This window comes from Denticeps clupeoides, chromosome 3 (assembly GCF_900700375.1).
Source record: "Denticeps clupeoides chromosome 3, fDenClu1.1, whole genome shotgun sequence".
Taxonomy (NCBI): Eukaryota; Metazoa; Chordata; class Actinopteri; order Clupeiformes; family Denticipitidae; genus Denticeps; species Denticeps clupeoides.
Window position 1 is genome coordinate 8,968,332 of NC_041709.1, and position 23,042 is coordinate 8,991,373.

Consider the following 23,042-nt stretch of genomic DNA (forward strand, 5'->3'; position numbering starts at 1 on the left):
TGATTTGTGGCTGCCATTCTTCTAACTGTCTCACAAGAGTGCTGTATTGCAGACATCCCAAGTCTCCTGCAAATAAGAGCATGCAGGCAAGACCGTAGCATGTGCATCGCGCTCTGGAGAGAAGCGCGCAGAACATGTGTATGTGTTTATCACTGTGTGTGTTGCCTGTTCATGCAGCCCGTGCTAGACAAAGAGCATCTTGATATAACTAATTTCTCCTCAAACTAAACAAAAGCATAGCCAGGCTCACAAACCAAGATAAAGGTAAAGTGAAGTGATTGTCACATGTGATACACAGCAGCACAGCACACGATGCACACAGTGAAATTTGTCCTCTGCATTTAATCCATCACCCTGAGTGAGCAGTGGGCAGCCATGACAGGCGCCCGGGGAGCAGTGTGTGGGGACGGTGCCTTGGCGGATCAGGATTCGAACCGGCAACCTTCTGATTACAGGGCCTCTTCCTTAACCACTAGGCCACCACTGCCCCAGAAGAGAGGTTGGAGGAGAGGTTGATTATAGCGAATTAATTCAACTGTGTCATCTTACCGCAAGACCACGAAGGTGGTCTGCGGGAGGTAAAGTTATAAATAGTGTCGAAAAAATCGTTTCATCCCTACATCTCACTTGTAGGTGATAAAGAACTGCACATTGCCTTCACTTAACTAATCCCAGCCTCTAGCATTTTCACAAAATAAAATCAGAGCTCATTGCCATTTGGTTGCAAAATGTCATCTCGGTTTTGGTTCCCTCCCACATACCTAAAAACCCCAAAACAGTACCACTCAGCTGACTGGCCCTCTCCTGAGAATGCCTGGACATTGAACACATCCCTGACATTTAACACATCTGTAACATACCAGGGGAACTGTAACCCTGTTATGTGTGTGAGGGGAATATCACCAAGAAACATAAATGTACTGAATCAAACATTGGATTGAAATAAAGCAAGCTACAACTAAAGCAGACACTGGTTGCTTGGTAACCGGCACTTCTCAAAACTTAGTTTTTTAATGTTATCACCATGAAATTGGCTATTATAGTGCTGAGCTGGCAGCTCATTCATTATGTTACTATGGTAGTGTAGATTGTTTTGGTATATGATGTCAGGCCTGTTAAATCTGAACAGTGATTGAATGTGACAGGGAACTACCTGCAGTGTTGGACAAGACCCGTGCGCATCCCGTGTCATCACCAAAATCTCAAAATCTGTTCAGAGGATGGAGTTGCTTTAAAATGCACCTCCTCCTGACAGTCATTTGCTCATGTTTTACTGCAGTTGACACCTTTTACACAGTCAGTCGTGTGCCAGTTGCCTGTCATCTGTACGGCCTTTAAAAGCACTGGGTGGTATGTGGAGGTACGAGAGCCTTGTGTAGTCTCAACTGGCCAGTCTGACTCACCATCGTATAGGGTCTCATAATTCCCCCAGTTGGGCCTTAAGCTCCTCCCTTCATTCACAGTTTTGGTGCATTTTCCCAGCAGACAATGTTGTCTGGACCGTTTCCATGTAGTCATGCTATGGTCTTCCCACAGTCTGTGACTTTTATTGACAACATGATAGCCTGGATTTGCAGCCTGCCAGAGCCGCAGGCCTCCACGGCGATTTACAGGTGTGCAGCTGTAGGCAGCTGGGCTGGGGGGGGTTCACCTGACGTCTCGTAATCTCTCCAGAGTTCGACTGGACTGCCCCGCCTTTTTGGTCCTCTGTATGACCATGTTCAGTGATAAAAGCAGTGGATTGACGTCATTCGTACAGAATTAGTGCCATGCACCTTGTGCAGAAAGTTTTTGCTGCACGTTCTGTTTTATGTTTCTGACGGAATTAACATGGTAGCGAGGAATGAAAAATATGTAGGACGTGCCACATGGTTAACATTATAATGCATTTAGGTTTTGGTTAACTATTAAAAGGAAAGCAATAATTATTTTCTGCAATGCTGGAATTATATCACTGCCTTAGAAAAGGTTTCTTATACATAAATGTTTGTTTTATTCATAAATGTTTGTCCCCCCATCCAAATAGTAATCACAAATGAAATGCACCAAAATGTTGAAATGTCCTTTGCTAAGGCCAAGTATTACATGCAATGGATAACTCAGGAATCCTGCAGAGCTCAGGGCCTGGGCAAGCTGCATTTCTCAGATGCAGCATCATCAAGGCTGTCCCAGTGTCAAGACTCCTTCACACACAGTCGAGAAATGCAGCCTTCATCGGGAGGAATTTCAAGGATGTGTACATGTGTCCTTCATGGTTTTTTTCTCTATTTATAACCATCTTCAGTTTGCAAAATGTGTCTGTTCCTGTTTCACATTCACTGCTCATCATGTTGCATTGTAGTTCGGAATATTTCCTGCATTGGCTTGTACTCTAGACGACGAGACAAAATTCTGCTGCGCCTGGAGCTTTTATTGCACTTTATTGCAAGACAGAAAATGCAAGTTTAAGGGATTTTTTTTTCCACTCTTCCAGACACATGTGATGTACATACACTTAAACATGTTTTATGATTTTTTTTCCCCTCACCTGCTTATTTATTTATTTTATTATTTAAAATCAAAGGTTGTGAGGTAATTGCACACACTTTCATGGCTCCCTGACATCATTGACCTGCCACATTTTCAGAGCTCTGTGGGGTCTGGAAAGCACTGTGTCTGTTTATCATGGAATTGTTTTATTAGCCTTCCTATGGAGCACCAGGCTCCCTTGCCCTGAGGCTTGGCATGTAGAGTTAAAATTGTCCATTAAAATCTATCGAAAAGGTGGGGAGGACAGAAGGATTGTGTTACTTGGAAAACAGCAGCAAAATGTTCACTGTAATCCAGCACAGAATCAGGGAGGGTCTCGCTCTGAAATGAACATGGTTATTTTCTGCTAACTGCTGGTGGAAACACCGGTATCCCCTAATCAACCCTTCCTTAATGGTGAGAAAACAATCCATCCATGATGTAAACTCATTACAAGGCTGGAGCCCAAACAGTCTCACCATTATGTCCCTTGTGGAATTTCAACTGGGTTTAAACCAGTACACAAATCCTGCTATTACCCTATCAGCATCTTTCTAATGCACATAAAGTCAATTGGGCGAGCTGACCTTAAACAACTCTGCACTTCTGGACCATTTCCATCTTGAGTTTCCATCCCTGTATGAGTTTTGGCAGCTTCCTGGTTCCTGGTACGAAAGGCAGCATTGGCTGTCCCGATGTCCTTATCTTAATAGGATTTGGATGTGATGGCACCCCAGTGTTCCTCAGCTAACAGCCAAGCTGCTATGTTTCCCATCATTCAGCTCACCTGTCTGCTCTGCCTGATCACTGTTGGTGCAGACCCCACTGCCACGGTGTTCTCTGTGTGTAATGTTCTGGCTGTGAGTCTTTTGACTTCAACGAATTACTTTTTAGAACGAATAAATATTTTTTTGGGTCATTTTCACAGACGATCTTACCCAACCATTAATAATGTGTATTTTAATGTTACAGATGCTGCTGAATAGAATAGAAAAATCATAGTTCTTCATTCAGTCTAAGCGTCAGGATGAAAATGCAAATGTGAAATGAGTATGATTTTCATATGATTTACTGTGCACTCTTGCATATGAGTAGAAAGGATTCCAGTATTCATAATCAGACGCCAGACACATTAACAAATGTGTCCCTCAGTTCTCTGCTCTGACCTTTGTTGTCTGTCTGTCAGTCAGGTTTTTTGTGTTGTGACTCCCACCCCGATATAATTTGCTTTGCCTCTTTACATGTCTCAGTATTTTTATTGCACTCAATGCAAGTAGCAGACTCGCTAATTAAAATCCCATTGTGTTGTGTGTCTGTCTGTGTGTGATTTGATACCTTCCCCCGAGCTGCGCTGCTTTGTGTCATAAACCAGCCCAGCTGTCAGCTGGGATTGCGCCACAGGGAGGCCGACGCAGTGCGATGCTCGAAAGCTGTGTTCATTTAGAGTCTCCTTGGGTATGTTCAGGAAGCTGTAGTTCTAAATGGTGCTGATAGGCTTACAAGACCACCTGTACATCTTGACATGTTGACAAATGGTTGCATTTCCAATGGATGCATTTCACTGCATGTTCTACTGCAAAATCTATGTGGAAAAAATTCAAAACCTTGAATCTAGACTGTCTGAGAGGGGATGAGTGTTCACATTTTTGTTTACATTTTTGCCATTCTTATTACTTCATATTTGAATATTATAACTGGGTATTTTCAGTCAAATATACATGGTGCTTACTCATTTTTAACATCTGACAGCATATTGCTTTAGTGACTGACACACATTAATGTATCCTAAAAGCCACGAAATGGAAGGGAGTCTGGTTGGGCACCTGGAGATGACATCTCAGGTGAGGATGTTGTCCTCATGGCTGCAATTGACCATAACCTTCGATGTGCACTGAAGTGGTTTTAGTGGTGAAGAGGGAGCTAAATGTAAAATCAAGGCTGTCTGTCTACCAGCCAATTAATGTCCCTATCTTCACCTATAATGATGAACTGTGAGGAACCAGATGATGGATCGCAACAACCATCATCACAGGATGACTATGAGAGTCAGGTGAGGTGGGCATGTCATAAAGTTGCTGTTGCATTTCTTTTGGGCACATCCAACTGTATGGAAGGTCCCGGAAATGCTTGGGAGATTACATTTACATTTACGGCATTTATCAGACGCCCTTATCCAAAGCAACTTACAATCAGTAGTTACTGGACAGTCCCCCTGGAGCAATTTAGGGTTCAGTGTCTTACTCAGGGACACAATGGTAGTAAGTGGGATTTGAACCTGGGTCGTCTGGTTCATAGGCAAGTGTATTATCCACTAGACTACTACCACCCTCTGGCCACAATGGAGTAAGGAGTAAGGGATGTCTGACTGACTGATTGTAATAAAATAATCTGCCAAATAATTTTTATCCTAGTGTCTCTTTACAAATGTTCAAAATTTTTTTCCTCTCTCTAATGCTGCATGTTGTTTTCAAACTTGCACATTTCACTTAATTTTAATCATCTCTCTGTCAAAGGTGAGCTTTACAGTATTGTCAGGTATGTGCTTATTGGCCCTGTAACGTGTAAGGGACATTTGCCAATCTGATCTGTCTAGTTTGGTAGTATGTGGTGAACTTATGTATTTATTTAATCCATTTGCCTGGGAAAAAAACTTGTTATAAACCAGACAGTAGACATCACTTTCCACTGTTGGGATGTAGGCTCATGTGTGACTCCTGCTGGTTTCCTCCGCTCACCAGATGCCTGGATGGCAATTGCATCCTGTCAGACAAGCACAATGTGAAAACCACAATTACTGGCTGACTGAAAAACTGTGACTTAATAGTTCTCCTTTAAATTGCCTTGAGGTTTAACCTGTGCTTGCTACAGTCCTTAGAAATACAGCTGAAGTTAGACTGGAGTCTGGAATGGTATTTAGAGTCACCTAAGGTCTTGAACAGCCCTTTGGGGAACCTGGTATTGTCTGCTTAGACTTCCAGACAAATTTGGGTCCAGTCACCACGAACATGCAAACCAGTCAGAACCTGGAAAGAACGTGTTTATTGCGGGGGGATTTACAGCATCTTGGCAACCAGAGGCCTGATCATGTTCTCCTCCGATACAAGCATGTTTCCTCCTTGTTACACCACTTTGTCCTGACCAACAGGACGAGGAAACCAGATAGGAGGCTTGCATGCTGAATGGTCATGGTCTACCTGATTATCTGCTGAGAGTGAAATCCAGCATCTCCTCTCATTTACTTATATTGCACTGTCAGCTCTGATGGCTTAACGAGCATCTTCTCGTTCCAAAGTCAGACCTAGGACTATATGATAAGGCCTAAATATATATCACGATACCATATATATATATATATATATAGCTCTACTTAAATGCTAAATATCTTCTTAGTGTATAGTGAGCAGTTTGCCAGAAATCTTATATTTTCATCTTATATTGGAATATATTTATGCCACTGCAGTATGTTCTTGTAGTTATATTTCATCTATCAACAAAGAGAGAGAGAGAGAAATCTCATTTTCATATCCATAAGGTCTCAGTCAGAAGTACTGCTGATGATTTGTTAATAGCTGAACACTGACTCATAGCTCTTAGCACTCTGAATGACCATGACACAGATGTTACCGGAATCCACAAAACAAGTTAATTCCTGAAGGAAATTAAGAAGGATATGTATGCTTCACATCTGTTTAAGTGGCAGATTCCTTTCTATTTGTCCATTTCTGTAGAACTTTGGATTAGCTTTTATTTCCCTTACTCTGTATTAATTCATTATTTTTCCATCCTCGAGTTGTGTACATTTGCATTCCTTAAAGCAAGTTCTTGGATCATCCACTGTAAGTAAATTACAAGCAAATCCGTAATTCATGTTCGTGCTGAGCACAGTGGGGGTTGTATAGGGGCTTTGGGGAGGCTGTTAGGGGTGTCTGGTGCCGTATCTCATGTTAGCTATAAAATCTACTCAGTCAGTACCGCTTGTCCTCTTGTGTCAGCTCCAGCATAAGGCTGCTTTCCCTGCTTTTCATTCCCTGTGTGTTTCCATTCCCTCTGACTCTTTGATCATGCCAATGCTACCCTAGGTTAAGCATGTCCCAACTAAGGGGAGACGAGTTTGCTAAAAACTATGTTCCTGGCTCAGCACAGATCCGAAAAACCACAGGACCGAATCAGATCATTCGGTACTGGTCACAGGGAAAAGCAGTCTGGAGTCTGATGACAGCTAATCTTATCACACAGTCTAACCAAATTGTATAATTATTATTATTACATAATTAGATGCATTAATTGATTTGCTTTTGTCTAGGAGCAAGGCCATAAATTTATTCAACATATAAATAAACACTTGCTATATGGCAAAAAAAAAAAAACAAGCAAAGGGGAAAAACCTATATAAACTCACACACTGCATTTTCACATTCTCAGAGATTTATTTTAAGACATGCAAGAACAGAAAACATCACCATACTAAATTACAAAGGGACATTGTAGTGAGACATTTATGGTGTGGCTTTTAAATAAGCACTTCAGAAGAAATATGTCCACAAGACAGGAAAAGCACCTCAGCATTTGTTAGGGTGTTTTATATGCCCATATGCATTTTCCTACTTGTGGGACTAATAAAGGTTGATCTTATCTTATATTTCATATATTTTATATGCCCACTTTTATTAAAATTAAGGTTTCCTCAAACCACAACAATGCTAATTGTTGGTCTTTATCATATAATTGTTTTATTTGTGTGTCTGTGTGTGTCTGCACTTTTCTGTAGTTTTGTCCTTATATAAATACATTGTAGTGGTTTGAGGAACCATTTATATAAATTCCATTAGTTGTTTTTACTCTAGTAGTTGCTCTGTCTTGACTCTGCCAGCTATAACAAAACCTTAAAGTTGGACCGACAGAACTTGTTCGGACCACAACATCACATCCTTCTACCCCAAAACACTGAGCGTCTGCCACAGGCTTTCATCTGGCTCCCGACATTCTCCTCGCTCATCACTCATCCCTGTTGGATCAGCGAAAGCCTATCCTAATCCTCATCTTCCTTGTGGAGTTACGAAGAAGTTGCATTTCCTTCATGTTCATCAGAGCCACTGCTGGAACTGCGCACTGGGTCGTGCTTCGTACCTTCTACTGTGGGATCCGTTCCACCCAGCCTTGAGCATGTGGGCTAGAAGCTTTTCAAGGATCCGCTTGCCTAATAAAGCCATTACATCAGTCAGTGACCGGAATTTGAAACTCCGGAGGTTTAGGGAGGGAACAAGGAACACTCTATACAAAAAGACAGAAATGACCTCTTAATATTTATCTTATGCTGTTAACCAGACTAATTACAGATTCAGGATCAATGTAGACTTGACAGACTTGCTCTGGGACTTAGGCTGAATGATTTTAGTATTTTAGTATTTTTCAGTATTCACTATACTATGTGTACTATGTGTAGCATATAGTATTCACTATACTATGTGTACTATGTGTAGCATATTGTATTCACTATACTATGTGTACTATGTTTATCACACGCAATGTAATTAACTGTATCTGGCCTTCTCTGGAGCTCCACACGTCACTCTGGCTGCAGCCAGATGCTCTTGCCCTGCCCGCAGTGGGGGCACATGCGGCCTTGCGACTGGCGATGTGCCGCGAAGTACCATGAAGAGGACCGAAGTTTGTTTTACTCTGCTGGACGCCACCTCAGACGTATTCCTTCTGAACTCACTCTCCCCGTGTACACCAGGCGGGCGCCGTCTGCCCGCGCACTGCCCATTTGGCTGCATTCACCAATCACCTGGTCCCGTTCTCCCCACCACGCTGCCACTGCCTCTATTCTGCCCGGCTCCCCAACACCCCAGGGGGGTTATCAGTGCTCCAGTCTCTCACTCACTATCTGTCTCCAGCCAACCTGGCATGTCTGCGCATGGCGTCTTCCCGCATGTAGGAGTTTGTGTGATGATGGTTGAATTATTGATCGGTTATTTCTGAGCATCATTCTTGTCTCGGATTATTGTGTAAGTGCCAAAAATGTGCAAATGTGGAGGCAAGGCATCTTTAATATTAATATGCACACATTATGGCAAAGTGTTTAATGGATGGTTAGCCATGCCTCCACAAAAACAGCAGCACCTCAGCAGTGCGCCACGTTATTCACAATGTTCACAAATGTAATTCACCCTGAAACTGGCATAGTAAGTCTATATTAGTATTATTTATAGTCTTTCCATTCAAGGTAAATACCTTGCAGGTAAACTGTAAAAGGCAATAAAACTTTTGGTCAGTGCCCAGTCCTCTTCACAGTAAATCCCCCTGCTGTGCTTCCAGATGTTTAACTTGCAGCTATGTTGCGGACTCTGGGGGAGCAAATTGTGGTCAGGTCCACCTGCTGAGCGACTCCAGACTTTATGCGTGGCTGTAAACAGTGGATGACATATGGTCCGTGCTGAGGGTCTGTATTCCGTGCTTTCCCTGCAGTGTTTAAGTGCTTAGGCATTTTCTAACTGTGTCCTGACCCACAGAGTGGCAGATTTTTCCTCACACTAGGGGGGTGAAACTATTCACCATATTATTAACATGCCATTAGACCATATACTTATTAAGCCATAAAATCGGTGTCTGTTTAAATATAGCACATTCAATTAAAAAGATTTGTTGATTGTGATTATTTATTGTGAGACCTCGAGTCACCACTTAAGTAAAAAAAAAATTAAATTACTTAAACTTTGATTCAGTTTGTTAATTTAAGTTATACTATGTACAAATGCTGGGGGGGTAGGGGTCTGGAAAATATTAAATGATATCATAAAAAATAATGCCCAGGACCTGTTCAACATTCAAAACCGGATGAAAAAGGAGGGTTAAATCCAGAACAGTGCTTCTCAAATCTTAGGTGAGATTTTGTTGTACTGATTGCACTGATCAGTAGCTCATGTTGGTGGTGAAATTCAACGGCTGCCATGGTTTATTATGGACTGACTGTTCTATGCTGAAAGAAGACCATGTATTGTGTTGTTGATAAAGGAGGATAAAGAGCATGCCTACGACAGACTGTGTCCAGTTCTCATCTTCCCATAAGAGCTCACGCGCTTGTCTCATTCTCAGGACCCTGACCAATCAGATAAGGGGGTAATCCCAGGGATTGTGCAGATGACTGGTCATTTTCCATCGCAGTGATATGTGTGCAAATGGCACCATGACTGATGCATCTGTGGGGTGTTTGCGAGTCATGCAGGTCAGCCAGAGGTGTTCGAATATTAAACACTTTAGACCACCGTCTGATGCAATAACTCATCTGTTTCTGTGCTCAGCTGGCCTGAGCATTTGGAGGGAAGCGTGTGCTCGGACTCGGAGCTGAGATCACTGCGCTCGGTCAGAATTGTTGTTGGCAGATGCCCTAGGCCTGTTCTGGATTACAAGCTGTATGAAATGTAATAAAATACTGATGCATAGAAATATTGTAGCGTTGTGTAAATTGAATACAGGTACATGAATAGCAAGTTTTTTTATTTAGGGTCATGTCTTATGTAAATAATACACATTTGGGAGTTCAAAGCTACCAGTCGAAAAAATTAAGATTTTTCAGAAAGCTGCTATAAGAACTGGGATTCACACTCATCTTTGGTCATTAGTACTACTCTGTACTGATTATTAATGGCTCACCCTGAGTGACATGGCTGCCTTTTCTCCCGGACGCCATGGCATTGCACTCACCATGTATTCTCTGAATCTTCTTTGTGTCTGTGTGTCATGTGGTTAATACATTAATGAGGAAAAGCATTACTTTTAACGTCCTGTTAAATTTCCCCTCAGTAGTTCATGGTAAATGGTCACAGCGGGTGACTGATTGCTTCGGATGAGGCTTTGGAGTGAGTGAGTGAGTGAGTGAGTGAGTGGCAGGAGTGAATAACGTCTGCCTCACTGCAGACCACAGTGCGGACTGTGTCAAAAAGATGGATGCTAACTCACTTTGATACTAAATTACGCATAACTGCACAATTCCATTTATCTTTGCTTTATGCGTTTTATCTTTGAACTGCATCAGATATCTTGACACATTCCCCTCCACGTTAGTTTCCTCAGGATCAGTGTGTGTGTGTGTGTGTGTGTGTGCTGCAGAACCTGGATAAGGTTTCAGCTTAGAGTTGGTGAATATGGTTGAGGGCATCGTGCTCTGTTCCAATGGAAATTGGCTCCATATGCAACGTAAAATAAAAATGTCCAGGGAAAGGCTCTCATTTATGGAGCTGTAAAGAGCTCAATGTATAGCACGGCACTCTTTCATTTGCCAATACTATATAGGTAATCAGGACCTGATTACCTATATAGTAGGTAATCTTCACATTTAACTTTGAGAACAAGACGTCATAGGCTGAGTCTGGGCTATATATCACTGTCTTTTATCATTATTCTAGTGAACGCGTGTAACTGGAATGACTTCCTCTCATCCAGATCCAGTTTGGCTGATGCTCAAGCCAATTTGTCTTATTGTACAGTTTTCCATCATGATGCATACTGATCAGTCCCTCTGATGGATCATGGAACACCGTTTTGTATTCTCACACACAATGTCATACACTCATAATATGTTCTGTACTGCATGTTAATAATATCAGGAAATATTAAACTACATCAAGGCTCTGCAAATCCAAATCCAGAGCTTGATCTGACCTGACCTGACACGTCAAGGAATGCTAAATGATGCTGTTCAGTCCAAGATTGTCTGAAGAAGCTGGTATCATAAAGACCAAACTGAGGGCACTTTTTAAGCACATATCTATGTATCTAAGGTCAAAGGCTTTATAAAATGAATAGATAATCAAGGCGGAAATGTAAATCCTGAGGACAGATTTGATTAGTGCTTAGTGCTACACATTCAAAAATAGTCTAAAATAGTTCATACAGGCTCAAGGCTGGTTTTAGCACTCTGACATTTTGGCAAGTAGCAGGCCCAGGGAACCGTTTAGACAGCTTGTCCCTTTATAGTAAACAGGTCCAAATGCCGTACCGTTTCTGCCAGACCCTGCTTTTCAGCATGATCCAGGAAACCTTGATGTCCAGACATCACCCCTCCCACATGCTCTTTACTGTCCTATCTGTCCTAGGACAGGGTGGTAGTGGCCTAGTGGGTTAGACACTCGCTTATGAACCAGAAGACCCAGGTTCAAATCCCATTTACTACCATTGTGTCCCTGAGCAAGACACTTAACCCTAAATTGCTCCAGGGTGACTGTCCCTGTAACTACTGATTGTAAGTCGCTCTGGATAAGTGCGTCTGATAAATGCTGTAAATGTAAATGTCCTATAGAGGTCCTATCTTTACCACTTTTGAAGAGACACTGCCTTCAGAAGAACAGAGGCTTTGGAGGGTGACCGGGAAGTAATTGATAAAAGTTTAATTAAGTGTTGAAGTGTGTGTCTGACTGAGGCGTGTGTGTTTTTTTTCCATATAAGTTCTTCATAACAAAATACTTGTTGCACATCTTTAAATATAGCAGAGAGAGAGAGATATTTTGCATTTATTAGTTGAGGAAGAAATTGTTTACGGTTAAATCAATGTAAACGGAATGTTGCTTAGGATCAGCAGGAAAAAACATTTTTCAATATAAAGATCAAAATTAAGTACATCTATATATTGGTTGATGAGTGGTATTGTTATATATGTAGTCAATTATTTAGTAGAATATACAGTAAGTATGTTGTCAATTGTTCTAGAACCACAATAATACACTGAAGATTGTGCTTTGGAGTTGTTGGCGCTCTGCTTTCATGTGTGCATTCATTTTGACAACTAACATTGATTGCTATGATCCTTAAGGGTTGATCCTTTAGGTATCTTTATCTTCTACACATTACTGTTCAGCTGTTTCCTGTTCACAGTTAGTCATACCAAGGTGTGGACTGCATAAAGTCTACAACCCAGTGCATGCGAATGTCCAAGAAATTGCTCAAGTATTTGGGAGTATTTTGGGATTAATTAATATCAATAGATCATAGCTGACTTCCTGTGCAAGGATTTCTGAGTTTAATTGTTTCATTGGCAAACATTGTTTTAGTTTACCATGTATATAAGTGAATTAAAAGATCTTTATGGACTAGATTGAAGAGTCAAAGTGTTAACGTCTACCCTAGTCAGCCTGAATAAAATGAATACATATTTCTGCATGAAGCCCTTCACACACATTTAGAGATTTATATGATTGTTTTAAAAAAATAAATAATTAATTAAAACTAAACAATTACAACAATTGGTGGTTCATGGATAGCATTTTTTTATGATTTTCCTGTGGCCCTTGTGAGGTTGTCAGTGTGTTTTACTTGTGTACCTTGATACCTTTCTTTCAAAATATATAAATTTGTCCTGCATTTTTTTAAGTCCATTTAAATAATGTTGATTATTTTAAAGTTCCTCCATAGGAAAAAATGATTCATGTCAATAGACTTATTCTCTTAATATGCAAGTAAAGTGTCTTCCTTTGCTTTCTACACAGGAATCTACTTGCTGGATATGATCTACATTGACTCAGCCTACCCTGCCTCTGACAGCATCATAGAGACTGAACAGAGGACCAATCAGATGAACAATCTTTTGAGAGTGATCTCTGACCTCCAGATGTCCTACAAATATGGTCAGTCCTTCTTTTTCTCTTCTTAAGCAAATCAGAGTGTAACAAGAGTGTGCAGTCAAAGTGTTTTTTTTTTGTGAATTGACATTGCATTTTGTGGAATATATAATAACATTCATCATGTTATTCTCTGGGACGTTATTTGATGATATCTGAGTTTGAATCACTTCCTAGTCACTGTTCTGTTTCCTTATGCTCCACACACTGTGAAAAAACATTCAGTCGGCATGGCCAAAAGGCAGGCAAAAATCCCCAAAACCCTCAAGTGTTGCAAAAATGTTCAGAAAGTTCATTACCCCTCTAATGTCTACCCAGAGATTACTACAAAAACCAAAGAAAATGGAGCAGAAAGCAAACATTGGTTTCTTGCTGTAATGAACTTAAGCACTTGTTTGTGTCGCAACCGTTGCATCCATTTGTTTAAGAAGCGATCCCTTGCTGTGGCTTAGCCGATGCCAGTGTCAAGCTGTGTTGAGGAGTCATCAGGATGCAGGAGACAAACCACATTATCCCATCTGTGGAACAATCCCACAAGCAAACCAAACCACGAGAGACCCAAGAGGCACTACATGCAACGGCCACAATGACCAAAACTGGAGTGAAAGAATGGAGATTACGCAGACATATCCTCAGCTAATTGCCTTTAATTGTAGGTGCACCTCAAACTGAGACAAAACCCACCGTTGACTGGAAGTGCATTTGAGGTACCAGGGACCAAGGACTCTTTAAGACTTTCCCTTCTCTCTCTTTTTTTTTCTCCTCCTCCATCACAGATCACCTTGTAACCCTCCCCCACGTGCAGAAGTACTTGATGTCTGTCCGCTACATTGAAGAGCTTCAGAAGTTTGTAGAGGATGACAACTTCAAGTAAGTTTGAGTAAATGTTTCACCTGGAGCCTCTGTGGTATGTCTGAGAAAGACGGTTTCCAATGGGAGTAACCATGACTGTAGAAAGAGCATGATGGGCACTTTAATCTTTTTTTTTTTTTTTTTTTAGACTCCTCACAGTACTATTGGACATAACAAATTGCAGCATTGTTTTCCAACATTGTAATCATATTAACTGTAGAAAATAATCACACTTCATTATATTTTGTAACTATCTAATACATTTTTTTATAGTGCAAATTTGGAACCTCTGTTTGGTCTTTACAGTTTTAAGCATTCAACAGAAACATTGAAACACCAATAGTGAGTACCAGCATACTGTAAATGATTCACCATAGTTTTATTGTCCAGCCTATTCAATACTCTCTAAAAGCGGGTTCTTCGTTTTTCTTAAATACATACAAACAGTAGTTCACTTCTCTGGTGCCACGTGAAAAGCTATTAAACTCTATTCAGCTTCAGTCTAAACTTCCAACAGTGGTTTGATGTGGATGTATAAGTGAGCCGTGTGTGGTAACCAAATGTTGTCATCACTAAACAGGAGAATTCTCAGACATCAAAGACATGGTCTTGTTTTCTGTTTTATGGAAGAGGACAGTGATTAAAACCCTCCACATTGCCGAGTCTCAATGTATATGTTGGTGGAGAAGTAATGGCCCATAAAAATATCTCCTCCCCTGCAAGTGACAGCATTTGTTAGCGTTGGCCAACACACTGCTCTATATGTGTGTGTCAAGTGTGATGTTTTGTGGGGAAAATCAAAAGCACATGCTCACAACTTTCTCAGCTCCAAATTTCGTTCAGTGACAGAAATACTATGACGGGAACAGCCCTATTCTTCTGCCATATTAAACAACTTCAGCCTCTGCATGACCACCAAGCTGGCCTGTAAACTTTGGTAATTGCCATAAGCTATAGAGGTAGAATGAAATATTGCTTTCTATGGGGACTAATAAATCTCAAATGGCATCACGGTTTTGTGGAAATAATTGAGTATTCTTTAATTTATTATTTGCCCTGCTAGAAGGAAGAACCTGCTTGTGCCTTCATGCGATTATGTTCTTGAGGATTTTACTCCAGCCTCTGAGAGGTTTTAATCCTGTGAAACATGTTTTCCTACTTGCTGAAGCAGCAACAGTTTTTGTATTTCTTGTTTTGTCATTTGCACTTCCTTTCGCATCTTCTCCATCCAGTCGTTTTTAATGCAATATCATTAAAACCCTTCAATATTCAAACACAAGTGTTTCATTGGTAGCATTGATTAAGCATTTCCTTTTTAAATGAAATTTTGAAAACAAACTTTTTCACAGTATTCTAATTTTAGATGCACCAGTATCAGCTTTATTTGGCTGCACATATTTGGGGATGCCACAGCGGATTAACCGATCTGGTTGTCCACACAATTCACCTGGTCCTGATGGCACCAAGTAATACGCTGTCACGTGTGTCCACAGTGAGTTAGTCGCACAAGTCTACCCTTAAAAAATATTTCTTGTCACTCTTAGTGATGTGCAAATTGAAGCAGTGGCATTTAGCTTTTGTCTCATGCCACAACAGAAATTGTGTGAGAGACGTGGGTAGGCAGAGCAGCGCGGGTGATCCTGCACATTGTGATGTTCTGAAGTCTCCTCAGTGGTGGGCTTTATTAGAAGCCCACTGCTATTATACCCCTTCAACCACTGGTCTGTATGAAGATGGCACTGGCTGGGATTCTAACCTCTGGCTCCATGATTGTCTTTACCTTTGTTCTAAATTCAACCTTTAGCATGAAGAGGGACACAATAATTTATTTTGCTCAAGATGAAAAATCCAGTGTCCACCAGTCTGTCTTTCTCCCCAGAAACAGATGCTCATAATCTTCCTCCTCATAACCTCAAACGTCCTCAATGTAAAATTCTTGCTTTGACATGAATCATAATCTTTTGTACAAAAGTGGAAAATATCCAGTCAGCTCTCTGTTTTTCCACAGTTGAACTGAGTAGCTGTTCACCACGGATGTTTAATGCTTTCTGTGGTTTATTTAGTGTTCCGGTAAGTAAACTGCTGGCCTAGCCAGGTACATAATCTCATTAATTGGTTCTGCCTCATGGCTGAAAAACAGCACCAGTAATGAATTCAGAGGAGCATGCATGAAGACAATGTCTGGATTTACTGCAGCTGGGTTCTTTTCTTTTTATTTTCCAAATGTCATTTATTGTTGTCCCAGCTCTGAGCCCAGTCTGTTATCAAATGTAGATTTTTGTTATTTTTTCTTTAGAGAAATGCTTTTTTTTATGACTTTTTACAATGGCCAATAGTTTAAGCCATTGGCTATAAAAGGTCCTCTGTGTGTGTGTATGTGTGTGTGTTGTATGGTGTCTTATTCATACTGACATGCCATTAAAGTAATTTTTCATTGACTTTAAAACACTTGCATTGAAGGCTCCAGCTCTCAGTGGAGTTGTTGCCTCTGGCCATTTTAAAAAGGACTTTGCAGGAATAACTGACTCTTGGTGACTAAACCATGTCACATTCCATCAAACTAGAGTCAGAATCAGAATCGTATTTATTGGCCAAGTAAGTGCAAGCACATACAAGGAATTTGATTCCGGTAGATGGTGTCTCTCAAGTACAGTGTAGGAAAAAACAACAGCAAAAAACAACAACAATGTGCAAGGATGTGTGTGTGTGTGTGTGTGTGTACAAGTTGTGGAATTTGTTTGTACTGTTTATAAATAACTATATCTACTGAGTATAAATAAATATATGTACGAATATACATAGGTCTATGAATAAATAGGCAAAAACCATAGAGTACAGTGTGCAATGTTGAAGGTGATTTGCAGTTTCAGCTGTTTAGGAGGGAGATGGTGAGGGGGAAGAAGCTGTTCCTGTGATGGCTGGTCCTGGTCTGCAGGCTTCTTTAATGTCTGCCAGAGGGCAGCAAGTCAAAAAGTCTGTGACCAGGGTGTGAAGGGTCTGAGATGATTTTCCCTGCACTTTTCCTGGATCTGGAGAGGTACAGGTCCTGGATGGAGGGCAGGGGGGCACCGGTGATCCTTTCTGCTGTCCGTACAGTCCACTGCAGTCTCTTTTAGTGGCCGCTCCATACCAGGCGGTGATGGACCAGAACAGACTCAATGCCAGGACAGACTCAATGACCGCAGTGTAGAACTGGATCAGCAGCTCATGTGGAAGACTGTACTTCCCCAGTTTCCCCAAGATGTAAATCCTCTGCTGGGTCTTTTTGAGGATGGATGAGATGTTGGTCTCCCACTTCAGGTCCTGGGAAATGGTGGTGCCCAGGAACTTGAAGGTCTCCACAATAGACACCGGGCTGTCTGGTATGGTGAGGGGGAGCAATGTTGAGGGATGTCTCCTGAAGTTCACTGTCATCTCCATAGTCTTGAGGGTGTTCAGAGCAAAGCCACCTCACTTTCTGTACATCTCCAAACGAGGGCCAGTAGGTACTTTGATAAGAGACATTTCAATTGACAAAGTTGGAGAAGGTTGATGAATATACACTGCTCAACAAAAATAGAGGGAACACTTAAACAACTCAATGTAGCTCCAAGTCAATCACACTTCTGTGAAATCAAACTGTCCACTTAGGAAGCAACAATGACAATCAGTTTCACATGCTGTTGTTCAAATGGAATAGACAACATGTAGAAGTAGGCAATTAGCAAGACTGCCCTAATAAAGGCTTGGTTCTGTAGACCACTTCTCAGTTCCTAATCTCTTGAATGCTGGCAGTGCTTTCACTCTAGTGGTAGCATGAGACACTCGCCTATGAACCAGAAGACCCATGTTCAAATTCCACTTACTACCATTGTATCCCTGAGCAAGACACTTAACCCTGAGTGTCTCCAGGGGGGGACTGTCCTTTAACTACTGATTGTAAGTTTCTCTGGATAAGGGCGTGTGATAAATGCCGTAAATATAAAAGACCAATCACTTGCAATATCCTTTCTTTGATTACTAATGGTGTATTTTTTTTGCAGGTTGTCTCTGAAGATCGAGCCAGGGAATGTCTCCCCACGCATGGCTTCCTCTAAGGAAGACCTGGCAGGTATATTGTGTGTTTTTTTTTTTTGTTTTTTTTTTTATAAATGTACACAGTTGTAGGGTGCATTTTTTAATAGTCTATTCAAATTTCATATTTGTTTTTTTTTCTGGTTTTTGTTTTTTAAACCACACTCTGACCTTCTGTTTTCCTTTAGCCACTTTGGGTCCTTTGGGTCCTCTGTACATGTGAGTGGTCCAAAACCAGACCATTGAGAACAAAACATTACATAAAGAAAAGTTCCCTCAAGGCAGCCCATTAAATCTGTGGAATATTTCCCAGAGTCCTTTAAGGTGGATTTGTTACCCACCGGTGACCCTTGAGTTGAAAGAACTTCCTCTCCCATCATCCTTTGGGGGCAACAGGGTCAGTAGATCCCGTACTCTGAGTGCTTCACCACAACAATGTGAAGTCACCAGCTACCTATCCCAGCAGACAGCTGGACAGGAATAAGACAGTCCCACAGGACCATTACAGACAGGCTCTGTTTGCATCATTACACTTGTAAGGGGAAGAAACGTGTTCTGGCTCTGGAGTGAACTTGAAAAGAAAAAACCCTCACATCAGTGCTAGTAGGAGGTAGATTAGATTAACCGTGTCTTAAAACACATATAGCCTCGTCTTCTCCTCTACGCCCATTACAGCCATTCGTTATCCACCTTTGACCCATCTGCAATTCATTACCTTAAGTAGCCATTAGCGCAGATCTATTTGTGAGTGTGAGTGGATGTCAGCAGGCAAAGCTCAGTGATTGAGTTACCTGCAGACAGGGTTTTTGTTTCTTTTTATTGGTTTGTTATTGATCTTTGCCAGTGAACATTTATTTTTTTATTTATTCCAAATAAATAAATAAATATCTATAATTATCTCCAATAAAATATTATATTTAACCAATGGTCGTTTTGATTGTAATATGCACCCTGGAGCCCTGCACCCTTAACGCATGGCAGTAGGGTTATACTGTGGATCAGCTGGCCTCGCCTCATAGTTAAAACAGGAAACCTTCTCTCTGTTAAGCACAGAGATCACTTACACTTTCCATTCACTCACCCTTGGCTTTGCGCTACAACGGTGGCACTGCTGCTCGGCACTTGAAAGGATCGTGCAACTAATTTTGGTCGTGTTTCTAGTAAAACCATATCCAACTAGGCAAAAGAGGTTGCAGTCACGCAAAGTGCTGATTGAGCTTAACTTTCATTAATGATATCACCATTAGTCTAATGTGCCTTAATGTCTCCATCAGTCTGAATGGTACTCCTGAGAATAGAAGCTCATAGTGGTCCAAAAATAACCAAAAAACAAGTCCCCAGCCATCTCTCAAAGTGCCTCTGTTGTGTGTGTTGTTTGAAACAAGTGTTGCCATGGTTATCATCAACCACAGCCTCTTTCTACTGCGTTTTACTGCACATTTTATTCCCATTACAGGGCCAAAAGGAAATGTTTCAGACAACTTGTTTTCTGTGTAATTGCCCTATGGGTTCTGGACTGAGAAGCACCGTAATGTAATGTCCTCCCCAAAAATAGTTTTCCTACCAGCCATTGTCAGGTCTGCTCAAATGTCATACTGTGAACATTTAATAATAATAATGTTATATAGAGGGGGGTAGTAGCCTGGTGGGATACTCACCCACCTATGAACCAGACGAGCACAAAGTCACAGGTTCAAATCCCACTTATTACCATTGTATCCTTGAGTAAAACACTTATCCATGAGTGTCTCCAGGAAGACTCTTCCTGTGACTAATGATTATAAGTAAAAAAAAAAAGAGATAGAGACATTAGCCCCTTATACTGGCTCAGTTCATTATTGAACGTCATAATTTCGCTGCTAAGAAGAACTTATTCTTTGTTGGTAAGTGTTGCTGTACGTACCACAAGCTCCATAATGGAGCCCAGCACCCAGTTAGAGTTAACCAGGTACCACATGGATATTCCTAAACCCCAGAGGTCCTCCTCTGTTATATAACATGTTTCGACTGTACAGGACGATACTGTAACCAAACCTGGCAGATTTGAGGCTGAGTCACAGTGATGAGATTAGCTTTACTCAGACTCTCCATGCAACTGGGTCTAGCACTGGATGACAGATGAGGGAACCCAGAACACAAGTCCTTAAAGTTAGAAAACAAACACAAGCGTGCATTAAACACTGAGCCTCTGGCAAAAGAATCCATAACACAGACTGTAAAAAAAAAATCTTGTAAAAACAAGCGCAAAAACATACGTTGGTGCGTTCCTATGACTTTTTGACACAGGCGTGCAGACACGCTCCATTATTCCGAATACCTCACTGGGAAACTATCAGGAGTTGGCTCTGCTGGGCTCTCGTGTTTGACACAAGGCCATTTTTCAGAGACCAACGTGTGTTTGCTAATGACAAACAGGCAGTGGTGTTTTCCAGAGATGAAATATGCCAGAGAAGGGGTGGCCAGAAACAAGCAAAACTTGGCCCGCCCAGTTGCATGCAACTAACCAATGACGTGGACCGCAGGGCCCTTCCAGAGTGGTGAGGTGGCCCTCGTCTTTATAAAGATTGTGTGGCAGCTTCCTTAGAGTCCTGGTGTTTTCATTTAATAATATTAGTTCAATACAAGACGCCAGTGAAACCAGTAAAATGTCAATTGTCAGAAAGTGTTTTGTTGCTAATACACATCAGTCTTGCAGTCTTGGTCAGTCTTGCAGTTCAACCTCACATTCGTCAAAACCAAAGCAACCATCATGCTTTAATCTGCTATAGTGACTTTCCACAATACCACATGTCAATGTTTGGTTGCAAGGACACAAAGCGGTGCAAGAAATCCCAGCCCTGATGATCATGTGGGATTACCAGGTCATAGCAAAGACTTGACTCTTCCAGAACAAGTAACATCTCCTGGCTGCAGGCCGTCTGCTGTGGTGGGTTGCTGAACTTCAGCACTTCTGCAAGATCTGCAGTATGTCTTCCCTTGAGAGTGAGCGTGGCCCACTCTAAATCTTCCTCTCTGTTTTACAACGTACGGTTTAGTGTTGGGTTGGCCGTTGTAAAAATCCAGCGACTCTGGGATTCGGTGAAACGTTTATGTGTTCGGCGCCTGCTGACTTCAACACCCAGACGTGTTGTACAGATCAGGATATGCTTTCTTTTCCCGCATCTTATACAAGTCTCTTCAGGTCTTTTAATGTACAGATTTTCATTTATTCCTGTGGCATCTGTTTTTATCCAGGCACTTCCTATCCATACAAAGAGGACCGATTTGAAGGCCAAAAGGTTGTGATTTACAGGTCATGTCATGTCTACAGAACAACCTCTTTTCTTTGTGTACCCAAGTAGCAGGAACTTTCCACACCAGGATGTGCTTCCTGCCAATGCGTAGAGTTCGTTACCAAACCCAAAGCATCTGCACACCATAACACTGAATTACAGCAATCAACTAACTGCTACCAGAGGACCATAAATCTTGCCATTAACCCTAAACACATTTCCTTGCTGTAATTGTGCAGTGTATATTGGACTGATTTGATGTCTGCCCTGTGAATGTTTGAACTCTGCTTGTCCGATATCAAAAGAGCAGCACATGCAAGACGACCTAAGAATCTTGCAGAAGCATTTTGCCCAAAATTTTGTATTTTGTACCTATAAATTAGGGCAGAAGGGCAATGTAATCTTTCTTAAAAAAATTAAGGAAATTTGGTGATCATATATTTTGGTGATCATCATCTGCACCACTATTTACAGTAATAAACATTTTGAGCAACTTTTACACCCCACTGTTTTTGAATGTTGCTCTTGCCTTTATGAAAGAAACTTAAAGCAGTGAGTGAGGGAGCGTTATGGTTTTTGGGTCCCAAATGCTAGCAGTAGTCGATTTGAAGTGTCCCTTCAGATTCAAACCTTAATTCGGGAGGAAAGCCATGCCATTCCATGATGAACTGGTTTTTACATCGTGTGGATGTTCCTCAGAAGCTGCAATGGAACAGTGAATGGCTTGCTGCCGTCGCTTGAGTCATGCCCAATCATTGACACACTGATACGTCCAACATGCGATCAGAACGACAGTCAATACACACCAACATGAATAATGTGCAGAGGTCTGTTCTGTATCTTTTTTAAATGAATGAAATTGCTGTTTTTGTAAGATAAGGAATGTCACCCAAGTGAGGAGTGACTTTTGAAACAGTGAAACAGAACTTTCTTCTCCTGTCTGGTAGATATCAACGTGGTTTAAAGAAACAACGGACGTGTTTGTAGTACTGAGCAGCTTCATGCAGACTGCATGAACATATTGCAGATTAAGAGGCTCTCTTTTTAACAAGCCACGGTGAAGCACATGTTTGCATAACACCGACACAGGAAGCAAGAAAGCAGCCTATTTTTCTGCAGCACACATAAAAATGAAATTGCAGAATTAACAGGGCTTACCACAAACTGCAGTTGCTAATGAGAACAGCCTTATAAAACTGTTGCTGTGCCTACAGTGGACATTCACCGGCTCTTCCCACACTTCCTGGTGTGAATGAGCTGTTTATATTGTGGATTTGTGGAGTGATTGTGGACATCATGATGGGCAAAGTGAACACAATATGCAAAAAAAGGAGCTAGAAGAATTCTGATAATATGAATTGTGTGTTTGTGTTGGGATGAATACAAAACAATTTTCCAATACTTTTTTGAGACCACAGCTTTTGTTGACCACATTGTCTTAATGAGCATAATGGTAACAAGGATCTCATAATATTTATATTTATATGAATATTTAATTGAATTAATTCATTAAATTGATTTTTTTTATTTTTTACCTAGATAAATGGATTATGCAAAAAAATAAGTTCAAACAATACACAAAGTGCAGATTATGTACACCCTTAGTGAGCAGTGGGCAGCCACGACAGGTGCCCGGGGAACAGTGTGTGGGGACGGTGCTTTGCTCAGTGGGGATTCGGGATTTGAACCTACAACCTTCCGATGTACAAGGCGTACACTATGCTTAAACTATACTTTGCACAGT

General features: G+C 41.2%; 1 protein-coding gene across 3 annotated transcripts in view; it reads left to right on the forward strand.

Annotated features, from left to right (window-relative positions):
* The window catches only part of LOC114786117 (ras-specific guanine nucleotide-releasing factor RalGPS1), an 83,763-nt gene that overhangs the window by 55,295 nt on the left and 5,426 nt on the right, over positions 1-23,042 (forward strand). For all 3 annotated transcript variants that reach the window (XM_028972967.1, XM_028972969.1, XM_028972968.1), the window contains exons 9-11: positions 12,990-13,127; positions 13,898-13,991; positions 17,996-18,063. In XM_028972967.1, coding sequence (XP_028828800.1) covers positions 12,990-13,127; positions 13,898-13,991; positions 17,996-18,063 — 300 coding nt within the window. The remainder of the gene's footprint in view (positions 1-12,989; positions 13,128-13,897; positions 13,992-17,995; positions 18,064-23,042) is intronic.